Source organism: Rhinopithecus bieti, unplaced genomic scaffold (genome assembly GCF_001698545.2).
Source record: "Rhinopithecus bieti isolate Rb0 unplaced genomic scaffold, ASM169854v2 scaffold_26131, whole genome shotgun sequence".
NCBI classification, from domain to species: domain Eukaryota; kingdom Metazoa; phylum Chordata; class Mammalia; order Primates; family Cercopithecidae; genus Rhinopithecus; species Rhinopithecus bieti.
The window spans coordinates 1,272,040-1,289,029 of NW_016812390.1; the positions used below are offsets into that span (position 1 = coordinate 1,272,040).

Genomic DNA, 16,990 nt, shown 5'->3' on the forward strand with positions numbered 1-16,990 from the left:
AAAAGAAACCAGCATCACTTAAATATGAGAGGCGAGAACTGGTGTAACCTCTGAGATGGGCACCTGATTAAACAAACTTCAGCCACCCTCTTTGGCTTTTCCCACAAAGAGATGTGGCCTAAGATGGAGATGTTTAGGGGGCGAAGACTAAGCCCAGCCTGCCATTCATGTGCCAGTGATGCTGTCTCCTAGGTTCTCAAGTATGCGTGAGCCCTCAGAAAGTTCTTCAATACCCACTTAATTCTTTTCCTTCACATAAAACAGTACATATGAGAATGGTCTTGTTCACCTAAGCAAGTGAGTCAAGGTTATGTGTTTAGAAAACTCATTAATAACGAATAACGCTTTAAAAGAGACAGACTCAGATAGCAGCTGGCAGGAGCCAACTCCTCCAGTGGCATTAAAAACAGGACAGGGTTGGTGGTGGTGCTGACAGGCCTGGTCTCCTATCAGGCAGGAACACCTCTTGGTCTCAATTTGATAAAGAATTTTACCTTGCAGCTACCAGATGTTCTGGAGCAGAATTCTTATTTCTGCCCCTTTTCAGATAATAGAAGCAAAAGAAAGCTTTAATGGGTTAGGAAATCAAACAGGTTCAGGGTACCATAGCTCTTGCTTGGGGACAGAGGGAAGGACCAGTCTGGCAGGAAGGGCAGCAGTGCTGAGCAGAAGCTACAGCCTTCGTAGGCGTCTGAGAAGAATGACAACATCCCCAGTTTGTTGGCCAGTTGGTCTGTTCATGTTCATCTTCCCCCTTTTCCACTTACTGTCTCTCTTACGTACATGGGCACCACCTTGAATGGATCTTGCTGACTGGCTCATGGAGGCTGACTGCCAGAAGCCAGGGCAGGAAGGATGGGGTGTAAGTTGCTCAATGCATATGGGATCCCAAGATGGTCTCCTCTTGGGGAGGGATCCCCAGGAGCTCTGTGCCAGATCCAAAGCACCAATAAGTTGCTGGGCCAGAGAGGCTGTTTTCAAGGGAAGGCGGAGAGTCCCTGTCCATCTCAGATACTGCTCACTCACACAAAGCATCCTCTCAGAGTTGCTGGCTGGCAGGGCTCCTCACGGGTTTTTTTTTTCAGGGTTTGTGCACTGAATACAAATCAAGTAGCCTTACTGGGCTGCCATACAAACTGTCCCTAGTCACCAAGAAAGTGATAGAGAATGAGAGCTCTTCTAGCCAGGCTGCCAGTGTCTAGGCATCATGGTAGGAGACCCCTCAGATCCCCAGCTGGTAGTTCCACAAAGGCTGGGGATTTAGCACTCCCCATCAGAATCAGAGCCATTTCAGTCTGGTGTTCATCAGAGAAATAGTTTAAAGTAGACCAAGATGAAAGGTTCCCCAGAACACCCTGCTTAGCATTCTTGGCTGGTAGTGAGGCAAACATTGAAAGATGGGGATTCATGGCTTGGAGTGGTGTTGGGATAAGGCAGAACAAGTTTCAAGGTGGTCGTGTTACCCATGGTTAAAAAGAAATAAGCAAACAAATCTACCTGTCAGTTCTAGCCAACTTCAGAGCTGTATGAGAGAAACTCAGTACGTAAATGTGAGAGAGTATGTAGTATATGAATAGACCATTTAGCCAACCAACAAACTGGGGAAATTCTCAGTCCCTTCTAAATCTGATAGAGGAGCTGAGAGTTCTAGCACCTTTAGATCATATTCACCTATCCCCAATTCCTCTAGATATAAAGGTGATTTTCCACTGGAAGCACTTGCAGATAGAGTTGCATCTAAAAACATGGAGCAAGAGCAGATTGGAGGCTCGATAGATCTAACTCCTGAAGAAATTCAAGTCATAATAAAAAAGGAATGCAGCATCCAGGAACCTGGGTGTTAGCCAATTCACCCACTGGTTGTCTGATGACTCATGGGGAAGCCAGTGGTGTGGGCGCTGGGCTGGTCTCCTGGTGTTCCCAATGCTGCACTCCCCTCTACTTCTGATTTTTTAAATTGTTATTATTTTAGAGATAGGGGGTCTCACTATATTGCCCAGGCTAATCTCAAACTCCTGGGCTCAAGTGATCCTCCAGCCTCGACCTCCTATAGTGCTAGGATTATAGACAGAAGCCCCTGCACTGGAGCCCCCTCCGCTTTTAAAGTAAAGTGCTTGTCCTTTTGCTCAAAGATGGGAAGGGGTGGGATGAAGAGTACCAGTTACAGAGAGACAAAGTTCAAGCCCACATTTCTATTATGGGTCCCGTAAGCCCACATTTCTATTATGGGTCCTGTAATCATCTCCCTGGAACTCCTTAGATGAGACAAATGAACAAGCCAAGGAACTCATGCTACTAGGCCAGTATTGAGTGGACTATTACAACAGGAAAATCCTAACCACAGCTCAAGCTGGAGGCATACAATCGAAAACAATTAGCAAACTGTGCAAGGCAACTTGATGGCCACAGATGCTGATATCTAAAGAAAATGAACAATAGATCAAGAAAGGTGGTACAGAGGAGGCAGTGCCAATGTGGCACCACTCTACAAACCAACGGATTAGAATAGCTTGGAGGCCATGGAAGAGATACAAGAAGAAACCCCAGAAAAGGACATAATAGGTTTCAAGCCAAATTGAATAGATTTAAAACATGGAGAAAGTTCCAAGCTTAGTAAAAATCTTTAATTGAGTCAGAAATTCTGTAGGCTAAGTATAAAAAGTATGTTCCCATTTTGTTCCCACTTTACAGGTGCTAAAATTTTCTCTGGAACACAGAGTTTGCTCAGCTAAGGGGCTCTAGAATATTCCCAGGAGAAAGGTCTTAAACCATGTCACTTTTTTTTTTTTTTTTTTAAGATAGGACCTTGCTCTGTTTGATGACCAGAGTTGGAGTGAGTGGTGCAATCTCGGCTCACTACAACCTCCTCCTCCCAGGCTCAAGCGAAGCGATTCCCCCACTTTGGCCTCCCAAAGTGCTGGGATTACAGGCATAAGCCACTGCACCTGGATTTTTTTTTTTTTTTTAATTTCTGTGACACACCTCATGTTTCAAGGAAACAAAATCACAACATGAAGAAACATCTTCCATCCAGGCAAAAGGAAAAGAAAGTCACTGACAAAGCTGGAGAAGGACCCAGGTGGTCTGGGCTCCCAGACAGACTCAACACACAGCTGTTTGCTGTCTCTCCGAGTGTTTTTAAATTAAGGGTTTGTTGATGGAATTGTTCTTCAGTCAAGCAAAATTTGGGGACTGACAGGTAACAGAGATGTGGGCCCTGGACAGAGCGGACCAGAAGCTCTGGGCTCCTCTCCTCGCCCAGCAGGTACCTGCAGACTGTCCTACAGTTCTGGCACTCAGTGGGATATTTATAGCTGCCTTTAAATTTACCCAGCTCTCCATAAAGCGAGGTAATGGGGCGCCCTTTACTGCTGCTAGTGGTGATTGTCCTAACATTCTTTAATTAGCAGAAAGCGTTGGCACAGCCATTTTCAAAGCATTTGATCTTACTGTCCTGGTGTTCCCTATTTCAGGCTCAACAGCCCCCACTCCCTTTGGAGAAAATGCACTTTAGCCAATTTGAAAATGACAGGCTTATGTGTACATGAGCACAGATAACGTGTATTTGTGCACCAATGGTCACTCCTCACATATTCACAACTGCCAATAACCTGTGAGCCTTTATGGTACATCCATAAAACTCTCCTTCATAAATCTGCCAGCAAAGGGCTAGGAATTCTAAAAATTGAGAACTGGAGACACCTTAAGGTCACTAGGATTCTCCCTCATTTTTCTAGTATTAAAAAAAAAATCAGGCTAGCAATTTTTTACCTGCTGCTTCAAAGAATGTAAGTAGAGCAGGGTAGGGCTAGGGCTATCGATAAAATTAGGAAGGCCTGAGCTCTTACCCACATGGGACAGCAAAAACAGTCCTCATCCCTCTGAAATAATAAACTCACTGCTATGGTCTAGGTATTGGAAACAAGATGGAGGGGCCTCTGTTTTTGTGGGGATGCATAATATACAGCCCATAAACAAGACAATTTCAGATAATGGAAAATAAAATGAGACAAATAAAGCTGGGTGATATGACTGTGATGAGTGGGGCTACTCTGGACAGGACAGCCACCTGAAGATGTGGGGGAACATTTTAGGTTGAAGAAAGAGTAAAGGCTTTAACGGGGAGAACCACATAAGAGTATTCCAGGAAGAGAAAGAAGACCAGTAGAACTGAAGTGCAGGGAATGAGGAGGAAGACAATAAAACCTGAGGGCAGAGGTGCAGGCAGCAACAAAGGCTTAGGGCCTGTGGGCCATGGGAAGCAGTATGGTTGTTACTCAAACTATGAGAGGAAGACACTGGGGCATTTTAAGCAAATCAATAACATAATCTGATCTACTGTCACAAAGATCACTTTGGTTGCTATGGAGAAGAGCCTGAAGAGGGCAAGTGTAAAAATCTATGTCTTGAATAGATTAATTTCTTAGTTTTGAATAAATGTTCTGTGGTTATGTAATATATTAACTCACATAAGAGAAAGCTGGGTGAAGCACATATGGGAACTCAGTACTATTTTTGACCTGTCTGTAAGTCTAAAATTACCTCAAAATTAAAAAAAAACCAACAACCCCACCCAGTAACTGTTAAAAACAAACAATGAAAAACATCTCATACCTTAAATGAAGAATTGAAAGTTATAAATTAGGTGCAATAACAAGAGCAGGTATCTAGAAGAAAATAATTCCCTCAATAACTGACTTTGAACAAGACAGCCTCTTCTATACTGGTTTCCACATAAGAAAATAATAGATGATACCACCATCACTATTTGCTGAGATTAAGATTTCCTTTACTTGCTTCTAGTTCAACAATACCATGAAAAAAGTTATTAATACCACTTTACATGTGAAGAATCAGGGGCTTAAACAACTAACTTATATATACATGGTATGTAAGAGGCAGAACTGGGGTTTAAACTCAGGTCTGTTTGACTCCAGAGGTGCTTTGCACCTACCAGTACGCTACAATGCCCACTAGCATCCACACACACAGACATGCATGTGCTCTTATGTGGCAAATTTTGTATTAGTCCATTTGGGAAAAAATAGTTTTGTTTCCTCCAACCAAAATCTGAATAATTTTAAGAATACACTGTGTGTCTGTGAAGAGGCTAATTGTAAGCATAGGCATGGATTAATGATCACATTTATATTTGAGATGCCTGGGAAGTCTCTCTATCCACAGCTCTTAGTTCCACATCTGTACCTGCTGGCCCTGATCTGGAGGTATCCCTTAATCTCCAATGAACATGAAGCTCAAAATCTCTAAGAATTAGATACAGTGGAGCCAAATTTGGTGGCAACGCAGGAGGTACTTTTGGTGTTTCTACTGGTAAATGCTTAAGTGTTCCAGTATCTTTGGGATAAAATCTAGAGATAATGTAAAGGGAAAGTGAGAAAACCATTAAGAATGGAATCAGAAAGAAACAGAAAATAAGAGAGATTTCTCCTGAGTGTGTCTTGTCAGCCTGCTCCCTTCTCTCGGCTCATGTGATGTTTCCTGATTGAGAGACTCTCTCCCTTCCCAGTGGGAAGACTCAACAGCCACACAACTCCTGTTTGGCTCCCCTACCCTTCACAGGCACAGGTGTGTGGAAGAGTCACCTGTTGGTTATCAGATGCATTGTCCCTTTCCCGTTCCTCTTAAATGGCACATCACAGCATCACAGTGGTTGAGTTTGGGCTCTACACTGAGACTGAAACCTGGCTCTATCACTGTAATGGGCTGAATGAGCCCCCAGAAAAATACAGGTACCTCCTCATTCCCAGAACCCTGCGACACTTAACCTATTTGAAAATTATGTCTGCAAAGACCCATTTAAATTAAGAATCTTGAGATAAGGAGATCATCCTGGATTATCCAGGTAGGCCCTAAATCCGATGACAGGTGTCCTTATAAGTCACCAAGAGGAGAGAGGCAGACAGAAAAGGAGAAGGCAGTGTGACCATGGAGGCCGAGAATGAAGTGATACAGCTATAAATCAAGGAATGCTGACAGCCACCAGAAGCTGGCAGGGGCAAGAGGCAAGGAATGATTCTCTCCTAGGACCTCTGGAGGGAGTGCAGCCCTGCACCAACTATGTGGTGATTTGTTATGGCAGCCTCAAGAAACAAATTTAGTCACTCATCAGTTCTGTGATCCTGAGAACACTTCTTAAATTCATCTGCAAAATGGGGAAATCTGATGGTACTCATCTCACAGAGCTGTTGTGAGGAGTAAATCTGTGTAACTTAACCCAGTACCAAGTACCTATCAACGCTGCAGTAAATGTTGCTATTAAAACCACTGTTACTGCTATACACGGGCAACTAAAGAGGAAAAGTCACAAGGGCCTGGAATGGGCCAGTGTACCTGCAGAAGTGCATTTTCAAGACTCCCGGCTGAACCTCTCTTTTCAATTTGAGCATGTAAGTGACTGTGGCTAGAACCCGTGCAAACTACTCCAAAAGAGGAGGCAGAGTGCTAGCTGGGAGGTTTTCCCCATCACGCGAACCTGACAGCCCACAAAGAAACTGTAAGCCCTGGAAACTCAGAGGAGTGGGAAAGGCCTTTCCATTCTATAGCTCTTTACCATTTGTATTAAGCAGTGTGTCTTTTCTTAGCCAAGGTTTTAAAAAATTGCTCTTGATGGGACCTGGAGGGAGAATGCTTTTTTATCTTTTACTGTCCACTCCCTTCTGACTTCCTTAAAGAGCTCAGTCCTTGGGGGAAAAGATTCTAAGCACACTCAGAAGAGTGGGTAACTCTAGAACAGCTGTCTTGCCTTGAATCATCAGGCTCCAGGAATAAAATCCATTCCCTTTATGACTGTGGGTAGTAATGGCACAGCCAGCCTCACTATGGGATCACAGGCAAGAAAAATAACCTTCCTTTTGCAATTCTGAATTTACTTATTAAACAGAAAATTCATGGCTAGTTGTCCCTGATGGGTGTTTGCACACGTGGGTGGAACTAAGACAGACAGACACACACACACACACACACGTGTTCATTACCTTGGAAAGAAGGCAGTGACTATTTCCATGTAGACCATTCCTACTTTTTATTATTACTGATTCACCAATTGATATCTTTCCTTCCCTTTGTGGAGGGCAATTTCCATACTACTTTTTTCTTTCTAGTTTCCCAAATTCCTTCTATGTCTTTGCTCCGGTTCTGTTCCTACCACTGATGGACCGACCTACCCTTAAAAGGGGCCCCAAAGCCTATTTGGTGGCAAAATGATACCCAGTCAAAGACTACTCACTCCTGGAACACCCTATGAGGCATTATGGACATCTAGTGGCTGCTCAGGATAATGCCTCAGGGATGCATATCAGGTTTGGGGAGTGGTCTAGCCCTGGGCTTTACTAGGAACCCAATTATCCTGGCTGGGTGGGACAGTCCTGGGTCCTCTAGATGACCATTTCTCTCATTTTCTATTGGGGACCCAAAGTCACTAGGAAGTGCAGACAGGTGCTATTGAAGACTCTTCTTTATCCCAATCCAGCAAAGTATAGTTGCACCGGCATACAAGCCCACAGAAGACAGGTATTTGGAAATATCTTCAAGGCCCAGGTTTAAAAGCCAATTAGCCATACATTGTCATTTTGACTGAGGAACTGAGGTCAGAAAGGATAGTCTCTGATACTAATTAGTCATGTAGCTTTAGGTAAGTCACTGTGCCTCTCTGAGCTTCATTAGTGACATCTGTAAAGTGAGAGATTAAATCCAGATAATCTCCAAGGTCCATTTTAGCTTAACATTCTGTGATCTGTGTGTCTTTTTAGTAGCTGGGAAAACACAGTCCGATTTGCTCTGCTCGGCAAGGTAAGGCACTGTGCATCTCTAGATTAAATGACAAAAGCATTCTCACTTAAGTTTGTGGCCCATTTCCAAGACTTGGCTACAATCCCAAAGGATCAACCTTCTTCATAGAACTACATATCTGAGATGGGGCAGGAATCATGGACTAAGAGAATGGTAAGAAACTTTCTAATCCATTTCCTTGATTTTATAAATGGAAAAACCGATGTTTAGAGCTATTTTAAGGTTTGTCACATGTCTAATCAGTGGCAGAAAGGGGACTAGAACTCAGGTATCCCAAACTTAGCACAGGGCTCATTCTACAATACCAGGTTACTGACACAGGCCTTGCCCAATCACTGCTGGCTTTTTTAGCTCTCTCTGGCTTTATCATAGGAGTCTCCCTGTGTGAAACTGCAAGTGAAAACAATCTGAATCCAGTGTCTCTTTCTCTTAGGGTTTAAGTAGGCTTCTTCCCTTCTTATTCCTTGGTGGCACCATTCCAAATCCAAGAAGCAGTCAGAGCCAGGGGCTGTGAGGGGCAAGAAGCCATGGCTAGATGGTACTTGGGTTACCAAAATGAGAGGCTGCAGTCCCACTTACAGCTCAGAAGGGCTCTGTGCAACGATGGCCCCACAGCCTCCTCTGTAGTCCAGTTAGTAGGTTCAGTGGTGCTTTCCTGGCCCAGTTGGCTTACAGGGGCAAAGCAGCCTGGTGTAGAGCTCGACAGAGCTTGGGCATAGTCACCTTCATGGATGGCAGTCACAAATATTTACTGAGAGACAACCTCATTACTAAGTACTGGCCTGACCCAAATCGGCCCCCACTTTCATCCACCTTTACAGTGCAGGGCAGCAGCTTTCATCTGTGGAGCCTGGAGCTGAACAGACAGGGTTTGAGTTTGCCCACAGTAGCAGGGGACCAGCCCAGGCAGAGCCCCTGTTGCCTGAGGAAGGAGGGATAGTCATACTTAATCGTTGCCATCCAGACCCTGGCCAGGGGTCTCCTCAGGCAACAGACGACTCTACTAGGTTGGTGCCAGCTATAAAGGAAGAGAACCTTTCACCAGAAAGTCTGAGTGTCCTCTGCAGTCCTGTCAGGCTAGGTTCACATTTGAGTCTACTAGATGGTAGTGTCCTGCTTGAGACTGAAGATATGCAGATGGGGTTTCAATCAAGACATAAAAAGGGCTGCTAAGGAGCCCAGATGGAACTAAACCCTAGTATCAGGGTTTGACTTACCTCCATGTCTCCCTTACTCTTCTTGATGAGAGTTCATTTTCTTAGCCCATCTCCTACCCTTCATCTTACTTCTCTGACACGTCCTTAACTGAACTTTCCTACAGTCTCTCCCTCCTCCCCCCTCCACTTGCCTCCACCATTTACTCTATGCAGAGTGGACTCAGCGGGCATTCTTGTTAGTGATAAAAACATCGGACTCACGGTTTGAAGGCTGAATGGAAAGGTTGGCTCTGTCATTTTCTAGTATATGACCTTGGGCAAGTTATTTGCCTGCCTGAGCTAAGTGCCCTCCATCTATGAAATGGAGACAAGTGTGGCAATTACTTTCACTGGGTAAATGAAGATTAAACAAGAACAGATACAAGTACTTGGTATGGTGGATGGCACATAGTAGATAAGCATTCCAGTAAATGACGATTGAAGTGGATGAATGAAACCTGAGTTCTCATCCCACTGGGAGAATACTTTGGGGAAATCACTTCCACACCCAAGTTCATTGACATCTGAGACATGCTGAGGCTCAAATCCACTATCACTTACTAGTGACCCGAGGCAACATGTTTGACCCATATAAAATTAATAATAGGGTTGCTGGGAATATTAACAGTGGAATACAGACAGAGTAAGGGTTCAATAAATAGAAACTATCAAGGTTATTATTTGACAGCAAACGATAACAGAAAGGTCTTGGTGAAGAATGGGGACTCCAACTTGCTTACAAAGGAACCGTTTCCAGGACTTCAAGTATTCCATGGCGTAATGAGGTTCAGGTTACTGGGCAGAAGACAATACTAAGAAATGGGTGTGGTAGAAACCAGAGAGCTGAGAAATCTAGGACCTCCTCATTCTGAAGCAACAGCCCACGTGCAGGTGATGAGGGTTTATCTAGCGAGCCTGCCAGAAATCACACTGGGAGAGGGGTGGGGGATGAGGAGTATGGAGGCAGCTCTTGAAGGGAAGGGATATTAAACCATGTTATATTCTACTGGACCGGCTTCCCAGGGCTCAGCTACAGATTGCCCCACCCACAGTCGGCAGAGAAAGGGGCAGTCTTTTTTCAGGGGGGTGGGAAAAAGCTGACCTAGTCCTGTTCTCCTACACTAGTCTGTCAAATGCCTTAGGGTCTCCTACCAGAAATAGGAGCAAGAATTCCACCCCCACTCCCAATCGCTACCCCTGGCTGCTACGCAGTTCTTTTCAGAGAGTCCTAGCCAAGGAGGGGCTGGCGAGCTCACCGGGTAGGGGGCTCAGCCGCCCGCCTCCCTTCCCCCAGTTCTCTGGGCACAGCGGCAAGGGGCGACTCCGGCCAGCGAAGACTGAGAAACCGCGGCTGCAGCTCCATGAATGAATGGACTGTGTCGTGGGCTCCGGGAGTTCACCTCAATCCTTCCTGCCGGCCTCTGTGCTGTCCCAGGTTGTCATTCCCCAGCTCGTCGCACTTGGTCATTCCTGCCACTGTTTCCCGCCCCCGCAACCCTCATTAAGGAAACTCTCATTTAAAGCCCCAGTGAGAACCCAAGAGGGGTGAGGCAGAGCGAAAGAGGGGCCGGCGGCAGTGCAGCAGCGAAGCCCGGGCTCTCGGTCCTGGGCGCCTAGTGGCCCCCACCGCCCTCCCCCGAGTCCCCACCACGCAGTTCCGAACTCCGAGCGCGAGTCCACGGCCCCGGCGGCGCGGCGAGGCGCCCCGTCAGCAGTCGGCGGGGGTGAGGATGACGCGGGCCGGGCGGGAGGCAGGCCAACTGCAGCGGCCCCGCTGCGGCCGCGGGCCCCTGAGCCCCGCTCTCCAGAGGCCAGGGGCGCTGGGTGCGGGCCAAGGGCGGGCGCGGTAGCGGCTCTCCTCCCGCCGCAGCCCCCGCGCCGCTCCAGCCTATCAGCCGGCCACCCAACGGCTCCCTCCGACCAGCCCCAAAATAGCCTGCGAACGCCTGCACTTGGCGCGCGGGCCCCTCACTTGACGCCTCACCCAGCTCGCTCGCCCTGGCCACCGCTTCCGCTCAGTCCTACGAGGGGGCGGGAGGAGGCGGCCCGGGAAGGGAAGGGGGGACAGGGAAGAAGAGGAGAGGAGGAGCGATGAAGGAGGAAGACAGACGGCGGCACGGAGGCGCGGGCTGCGCGGCGCCGGCCGGCGGCGGGGCGCTGGAAGGCGCCGGCGTAACCCCCAGCGAGGCAGCGGCGGAGGGGGAGCAGCGCCCCCTCATACATAAGGCCACTGCAATCACGCTAATCTCGCCGCAGAACAGATGCGTCAGCAGTACATTCACGTTCTGACTGAAGGAAAAAGGAGAGAGAGCAGTCTGCGTGGCTGCCGCCCTGCAACACCAGCGAGCCGCGCGAGGGGAGACGGTGGGCCCGCCGCGCACAGAGGCCCGCTGTTGCCCGCCGTCGCGCTAGCCCGCGGGGACTAATGTTCCCGGGCCCGGAGCGTTTCCCGCAGCCGCGACCCCCACCCTCCCTCACGCCGCTGCAGCAGTCCGCTGGCGGGCGGCATGAGGGCGCCGGGAGCCAAAGCGCGAACTCGCTCCCTCCGCACAAATCGGAGCCGGCGGCGCGACGGGGGCCGGGCAGCGGCGGCGTTGCGCGCCGCCGGGGCTGCGGCCGCGCCGCCGGACGCGCGCCCGCCCCGGACTCTCTGAAGCGGGCCCTGTGGTGGCAGGCGCGACCGCGGCGCCTCGCGCTCCTCCAGCGCGACGGTCCGGGCGCAGCTGCCACGCCGCTGGCCCTCGGCGCCTGACGGATCGCCGCCCCGCGCGCCGGCAGCCGGCGGACTGGAGAACTGAAGCCCAGGGTTTTTGTCCCTCTTCCACCCTCCAGAAGAGGCGAGAGAAAGGGGGTGTGGTCTGGGAGGGCGAACGGCGCCGCGAACAACCTCTTAAGCCTCGCCGCCCCGCGGCTCACGAACAGCAATCAGCGCCGCGGCCGGCGCGGCCCGACGCGGGACAGCGGAGCGCAGCATCGAGCGCAGGGCTGCGCTTCGGGGCCGCCCCCCGGCACGCCCTCCGGCGGCCGGCCGGGTAGCGGCCGGGCCGCCGGAGCGCACTTTGGCGATGAAGCGCCTCTCCACGTGGCTGGAGCGAGCCGTGGCCAGGGTCCAAGACAAAGGCCGGGAAACGCTGTGCGCCCGCTCTCGGCCGGAAGGGGGGGCAATGGCACTGCTAGCCAGTGCCCGGGCCTTGCCTCTCCAGGCGCGGCCTCAACTCCGCCGTCTTCGCCGGCAGGGCCCGGATTTAGCTAGAAGCACCATTTGTTCTACCCCACCCCTTCCCTCCTCAACCCTCCCCTCTGCCTCCCCGCCCCCACCACTCCCCTTTTGTTAATTTAAAACTAAGAAGTCGGAATGGGAACGAGGTGCCCAGCTCCCGTGGAGAAAGCTTAAGGACACCACACCAGTGTTTTCCTGCCTTCCTTCCGAGGTAGGTGACGGCGAACTGGGTGGGGACGGTTGCAGTGTGGGAGAGTCGTAGCTTTCGGAGGGCTTGCCTTGAGGGTGGGTTGGGAGACGAGGGGCCGCTCGAGTTTAGCAGGAATTTTTGCGGCCGATCCGCTCCGTCTCTCTAATCGCCCCCTCCCCACCTCCTTCTCCAGATGGAAAGAGGAGCTCCTAGCTCACTTAAGCCGGGGTAGGGCTGGTTCTCCTTTCCGAGCCAAAATCCCAGGCGATGGTGAATTATGAACGTGCCACACCATGAAGCTCTTGTGGCAGGTAACTGTGCACCACCACACCTGGAATGCCATCCTGCTCCCAGTCGTCTACCTCACGGCGCAAGTGTGGATTCTGTGTGCAGCCATCGCTGCTGCCGCCTCAGCCGGGCCCCAGAACTGCCCCTCTGTCTGCTCGTGCAGTAACCAGTTCAGCAAGGTGGTGTGCACCCGCCGGGGCCTCTCCGAGGTCCCGCAGGGTATTCCCTCCAACACCCGGTACCTCAACCTAATGGAGAACAACATCCAGATGATCCAGGCCGACACCTTCCGCCACCTCCACCACCTGGAGGTCCTGCAGTTGGGCAGGAACTCCATCCGGCAGATTGAGGTGGGGGCCTTCAATGGCCTGGCCAGCCTCAATACCCTGGAGCTGTTTGACAACTGGCTGACAGTCATCCCTAGCGGGGCCTTTGAATACCTGTCCAAGCTGCGGGAGCTCTGGCTTCGCAACAACCCCATCGAAAGCATCCCCTCTTACGCCTTCAACCGGGTGCCCTCCCTCATGCGCCTGGACTTGGGGGAGCTCAAGAAGCTGGAGTATATCTCTGAGGGAGCTTTTGAGGGGCTGTTCAACCTCAAATACCTGAACTTGGGCATGTGCAACATTAAAGACATGCCCAATCTCACCCCCCTGGTGGGGCTGGAGGAGCTGGAGATGTCAGGGAACCACTTCCCTGAGATCAGGCCTGGCTCCTTCCATGGCCTGAGCTCCCTCAAGAAGCTCTGGGTCATGAACTCACAGGTCAGCCTGATTGAGCGGAATGCTTTTGACGGGCTGGCTTCACTTGTGGAACTCAACTTGGCCCACAATAACCTCTCTTCTTTGCCCCATGACCTCTTTACCCCGCTGAGGTACCTGGTGGAGTTGCACCTACACCACAATCCTTGGAACTGTGATTGTGACATTCTGTGGCTAGCCTGGTGGCTTCGAGAGTATATACCCACCAATTCCACCTGCTGTGGCCGCTGTCATGCTCCCATGCACATGCGAGGCCGCTACCTCGTGGAGGTGGACCAGGCCTCTTTCCAGTGCTCTGCCCCCTTCATCATGGATGCACCTCGAGACCTCAATATTTCTGAGGGTCGGATGGCAGAACTTAAGTGTCGGACTCCCCCTATGTCCTCCGTGAAGTGGTTGCTGCCCAATGGGACAGTGCTCAGCCACGCCTCCCGCCACCCACGGATCTCTGTCCTCAACGACGGCACCTTGAACTTTTCCCACGTGCTGCTTTCAGACACTGGGGTATACACATGCATGGTGACCAATGTGGCAGGAAACTCCAACGCCTCGGCCTACCTAAATGTGAGCACGGCCGAGCTCAACACCTCCAACTACAGCTTCTTCACCACAGTAACAGTGGAGACCACAGAGATCTCGCCTGAGGACACAACGCGAAAGTACAAGCCTGTTCCTACCACGTCCACTGGTTACCAGCCGGCATATACCACCTCTACCACGGTGCTCATTCAGACCACCCGTGTTCCCAAGCAGGTGGCAGTACCCGCGACAGACACCACTGACAAGATGCAAACCAGTCTGGATGAAGTCATGAAGACCACCAAGATCATAATTGGCTGCTTTGTGGCAGTGACTCTGCTAGCTGCCGCCATGTTGATTGTCTTCTATAAACTTCGTAAGCGGCACCAGCAGCGGAGTACAGTCACAGCCGCCCGGACTGTTGAGATTATCCAGGTGGACGAAGACATCCCAGCAGCAACATCGGCAGCAGCAACAGCAGCTCCGTCCGGTGTATCAGGTGAGGGGGCAGTAGTGCTGCCCACAATTCATGACCATATTAACTACAACACCTACAAACCAGCACATGGGGCCCACTGGACAGAAAACAGCCTGGGGAACTCTCTGCACCCCACAGTCACCACTATCTCTGAACCTTATATAATTCAGACCCATACCAAGGACAAGGTACAGGAAACTCAAATATGACTCCCCTCCCCCAAAAAACTTATAAAATGCAATAGAATGCACACAAAGACAGCAACTTTTGTACAGAGTGGGGAGAGACTTTTTCTTGTATATGCTTATATATTAAATCTATGGGCTGGTTAAAACAGATTATATTAAAATTTAAAAACAAAAAGTCAAAACAAAAGTATTTTCTAACTTGTAAGTTCTATTTAAAGGGGGTGGGGGGGAATCTTGGGAATGTTGTGGGGTACAAGCCACAAGTTAACTTGCTATGCTGCCAGAAGGGATTTCTGGTATAAGGTTGAAATTGCTGAGATAAAATAAACTAAAACAACAAACATCCCTAAAGAGGTAGGATGTGGGCTGCTGAGGGGGCAAGAGGGATAGACTGAACTTGTCATTTTTTAGAAGATGCTTCATAGGACACAGGAATACCAATTTCTACAGGCATCTTTCTTAAGCCGAGAGCTGTCTTTGCAGAATTATCTTATTTAAAAAATACAAAAAAAAAGCACCATGAATTTGTACTGTGCCAAAATGTTAGTGGCAATAATATTTTTCTTCAGAGGCTAAGGGGAAGATAGATCTGTACATGTATTTTAAGCAGGAAAACCACCAAAATTCAAATGAACCCTTAAAGGGGCTGAGTCTTTGTCCATGTGCACAAGTCTTGGGGGTCTGTGCACTGGGACACACGTGTGCCTTGCCTGACAGAATGCTTAGGAAGGAGCAGAGAAGGATGGGAGCTGGCGTAGCTCTCAGCTTAATGCTTTCACATTGCACCAGATTCCTGCAGTTGGGCTTAACCCACTCTGCAAGGCATGTGTCTATTCAGGGTTTCCCAGGAGGAGGAGGCCCCTGAAGGGGTGCGGCAGCAGGGGGGTGGGAAGGGAGGGTAAAGCAGAGAGAATGTATTCACAGGAGGCCATAAATTAGCATTGTGCCATGTCCACCTGTTGTTCCTGGAATCTGACAAATGATTGTAGACAATGACGGCATTTTATGATTTTTAAAAACATTTTGTTTGTTTTAAGGTGGAGAGGGAGGAGAAACCTGAAGTGGGGAGCTTGGGAGTGGAAGCTTTTCTCATGCTTGTGATTTGGTGACTTTTCTAAATGCTGATTCATTAGGGACTATTACAGCGGATGTCAACCGGTTGTGGTGATGGGGTGGGGGCAGAACATGAGTAGCAAAGAAAAAAGGAGAGACGAAAAGGGTACAGGCTCATGTAAAGTAATGAAGCCTTTCCCAACCAGGATGGTTCACAAAAAAGCTCTGAGAGCCACAGTTACAAGTGACACGCATGCACACATGGAGTTCCACATGGGGTCCTGTTGAATGGAGCACACTGAGGGGAAGCTTCCCTCTCCCAGGCCACCTCAGGAGAAGGTGAAAGAGAAAGGGTGGGCGTGGGTGGGGAAGGCAGAGATCTCTGTTATTCTGGTCCATTTAATGATGTAACTTCTTTCAGTTATTACTTTAGCTTTAAAAGGAAATAAGGGGTTCAGATTTGAAAGGGGGTGGTATGGGTGGGGGTGGGGTGGGGAATTGCCAACAAAAGAACACCGATTGTAATGTGAGAAAAGTGTATTTTTGTATTTTAATAAATATTGTTGAATTTTTAATTCAATGTCCCCAAAGGGTTAAATTGAATAAGACCCTGAACCTATAGATTCTTATGAGCCAATCATTTCTATTTAATAAAAAAGCGGGGAGGGGAGGGTAGAGGTATGATGGGGGAAAGACAAATGTTAAATTATTTTCAAGTATGGGAAAATGCTAAAGCTGTTAATAACCTTTCCTTAGCTTAAATAAAAGCACCCCGATTCTAGTGCACCTTCCACAAGCTAACTGTGTTAGTCCCTGGCTTTGTTGGGGGTATAACCAAATTCCCTGTGCCCTGGAAAAGCAGGGGAAATGGGTCAGCCTCAGCTCCTGGGACCTGGCCAAAAGTTAAATGCCACCTCAGCAGAAGCTGCTGGTCAGGCAGCACCAGCTCTACCCGAGGACCCTGGGGGACCTGGATTTCAGAGGTCTGTAATAATGTAGTTTGGCTTATATTTCCGACAGGCAGTGTTGCTTCTGTTCTCTGGGTGCTAAATAATCCAAACATGTCTTCGTGGTACGTGTCTGTCTCCTGATGCTTACCGAGTAATAATGTCCAGAGAGGCTGCACGAATCAGGACCCTGCACTTCTTCAGTGCTAGTATTTATACTAATGCAGGGAATTGGGACTGAGTGGGTGTGAACTCTTTGGAACTGAGGAGGGAAAGAGAAGCAGGCTCCACTTTGCAGCAGTTGGCTAAGGGCCAATTCTTGATCCTCCTGGGTATATACA

The 16,990-nt window shown here is 49.3% G+C and overlaps 2 protein-coding genes across 2 annotated transcripts in view; one reads left to right on the forward strand and one right to left on the reverse strand.

Moving 5' to 3' along the window:
• SND1 (staphylococcal nuclease and tudor domain containing 1) overlaps nt 1-16,990 on the reverse strand; it is a 103,782-nt gene that overhangs the window by 50,654 nt on the left and 36,138 nt on the right. The window lies entirely within an intron of this gene.
• Nucleotides 12,304-16,277, forward strand: LRRC4 (leucine rich repeat containing 4). Its single transcript, XM_017896234.1, has 2 exons — nt 12,304-12,436; nt 12,609-16,277. Exon 2 carries the CDS (start codon nt 12,709-12,711, stop codon nt 14,668-14,670), a length of 1,962 nt encoding a protein of 653 aa, XP_017751723.1. The 5' UTR covers nt 12,304-12,436; nt 12,609-12,708; the 3' UTR covers nt 14,671-16,277.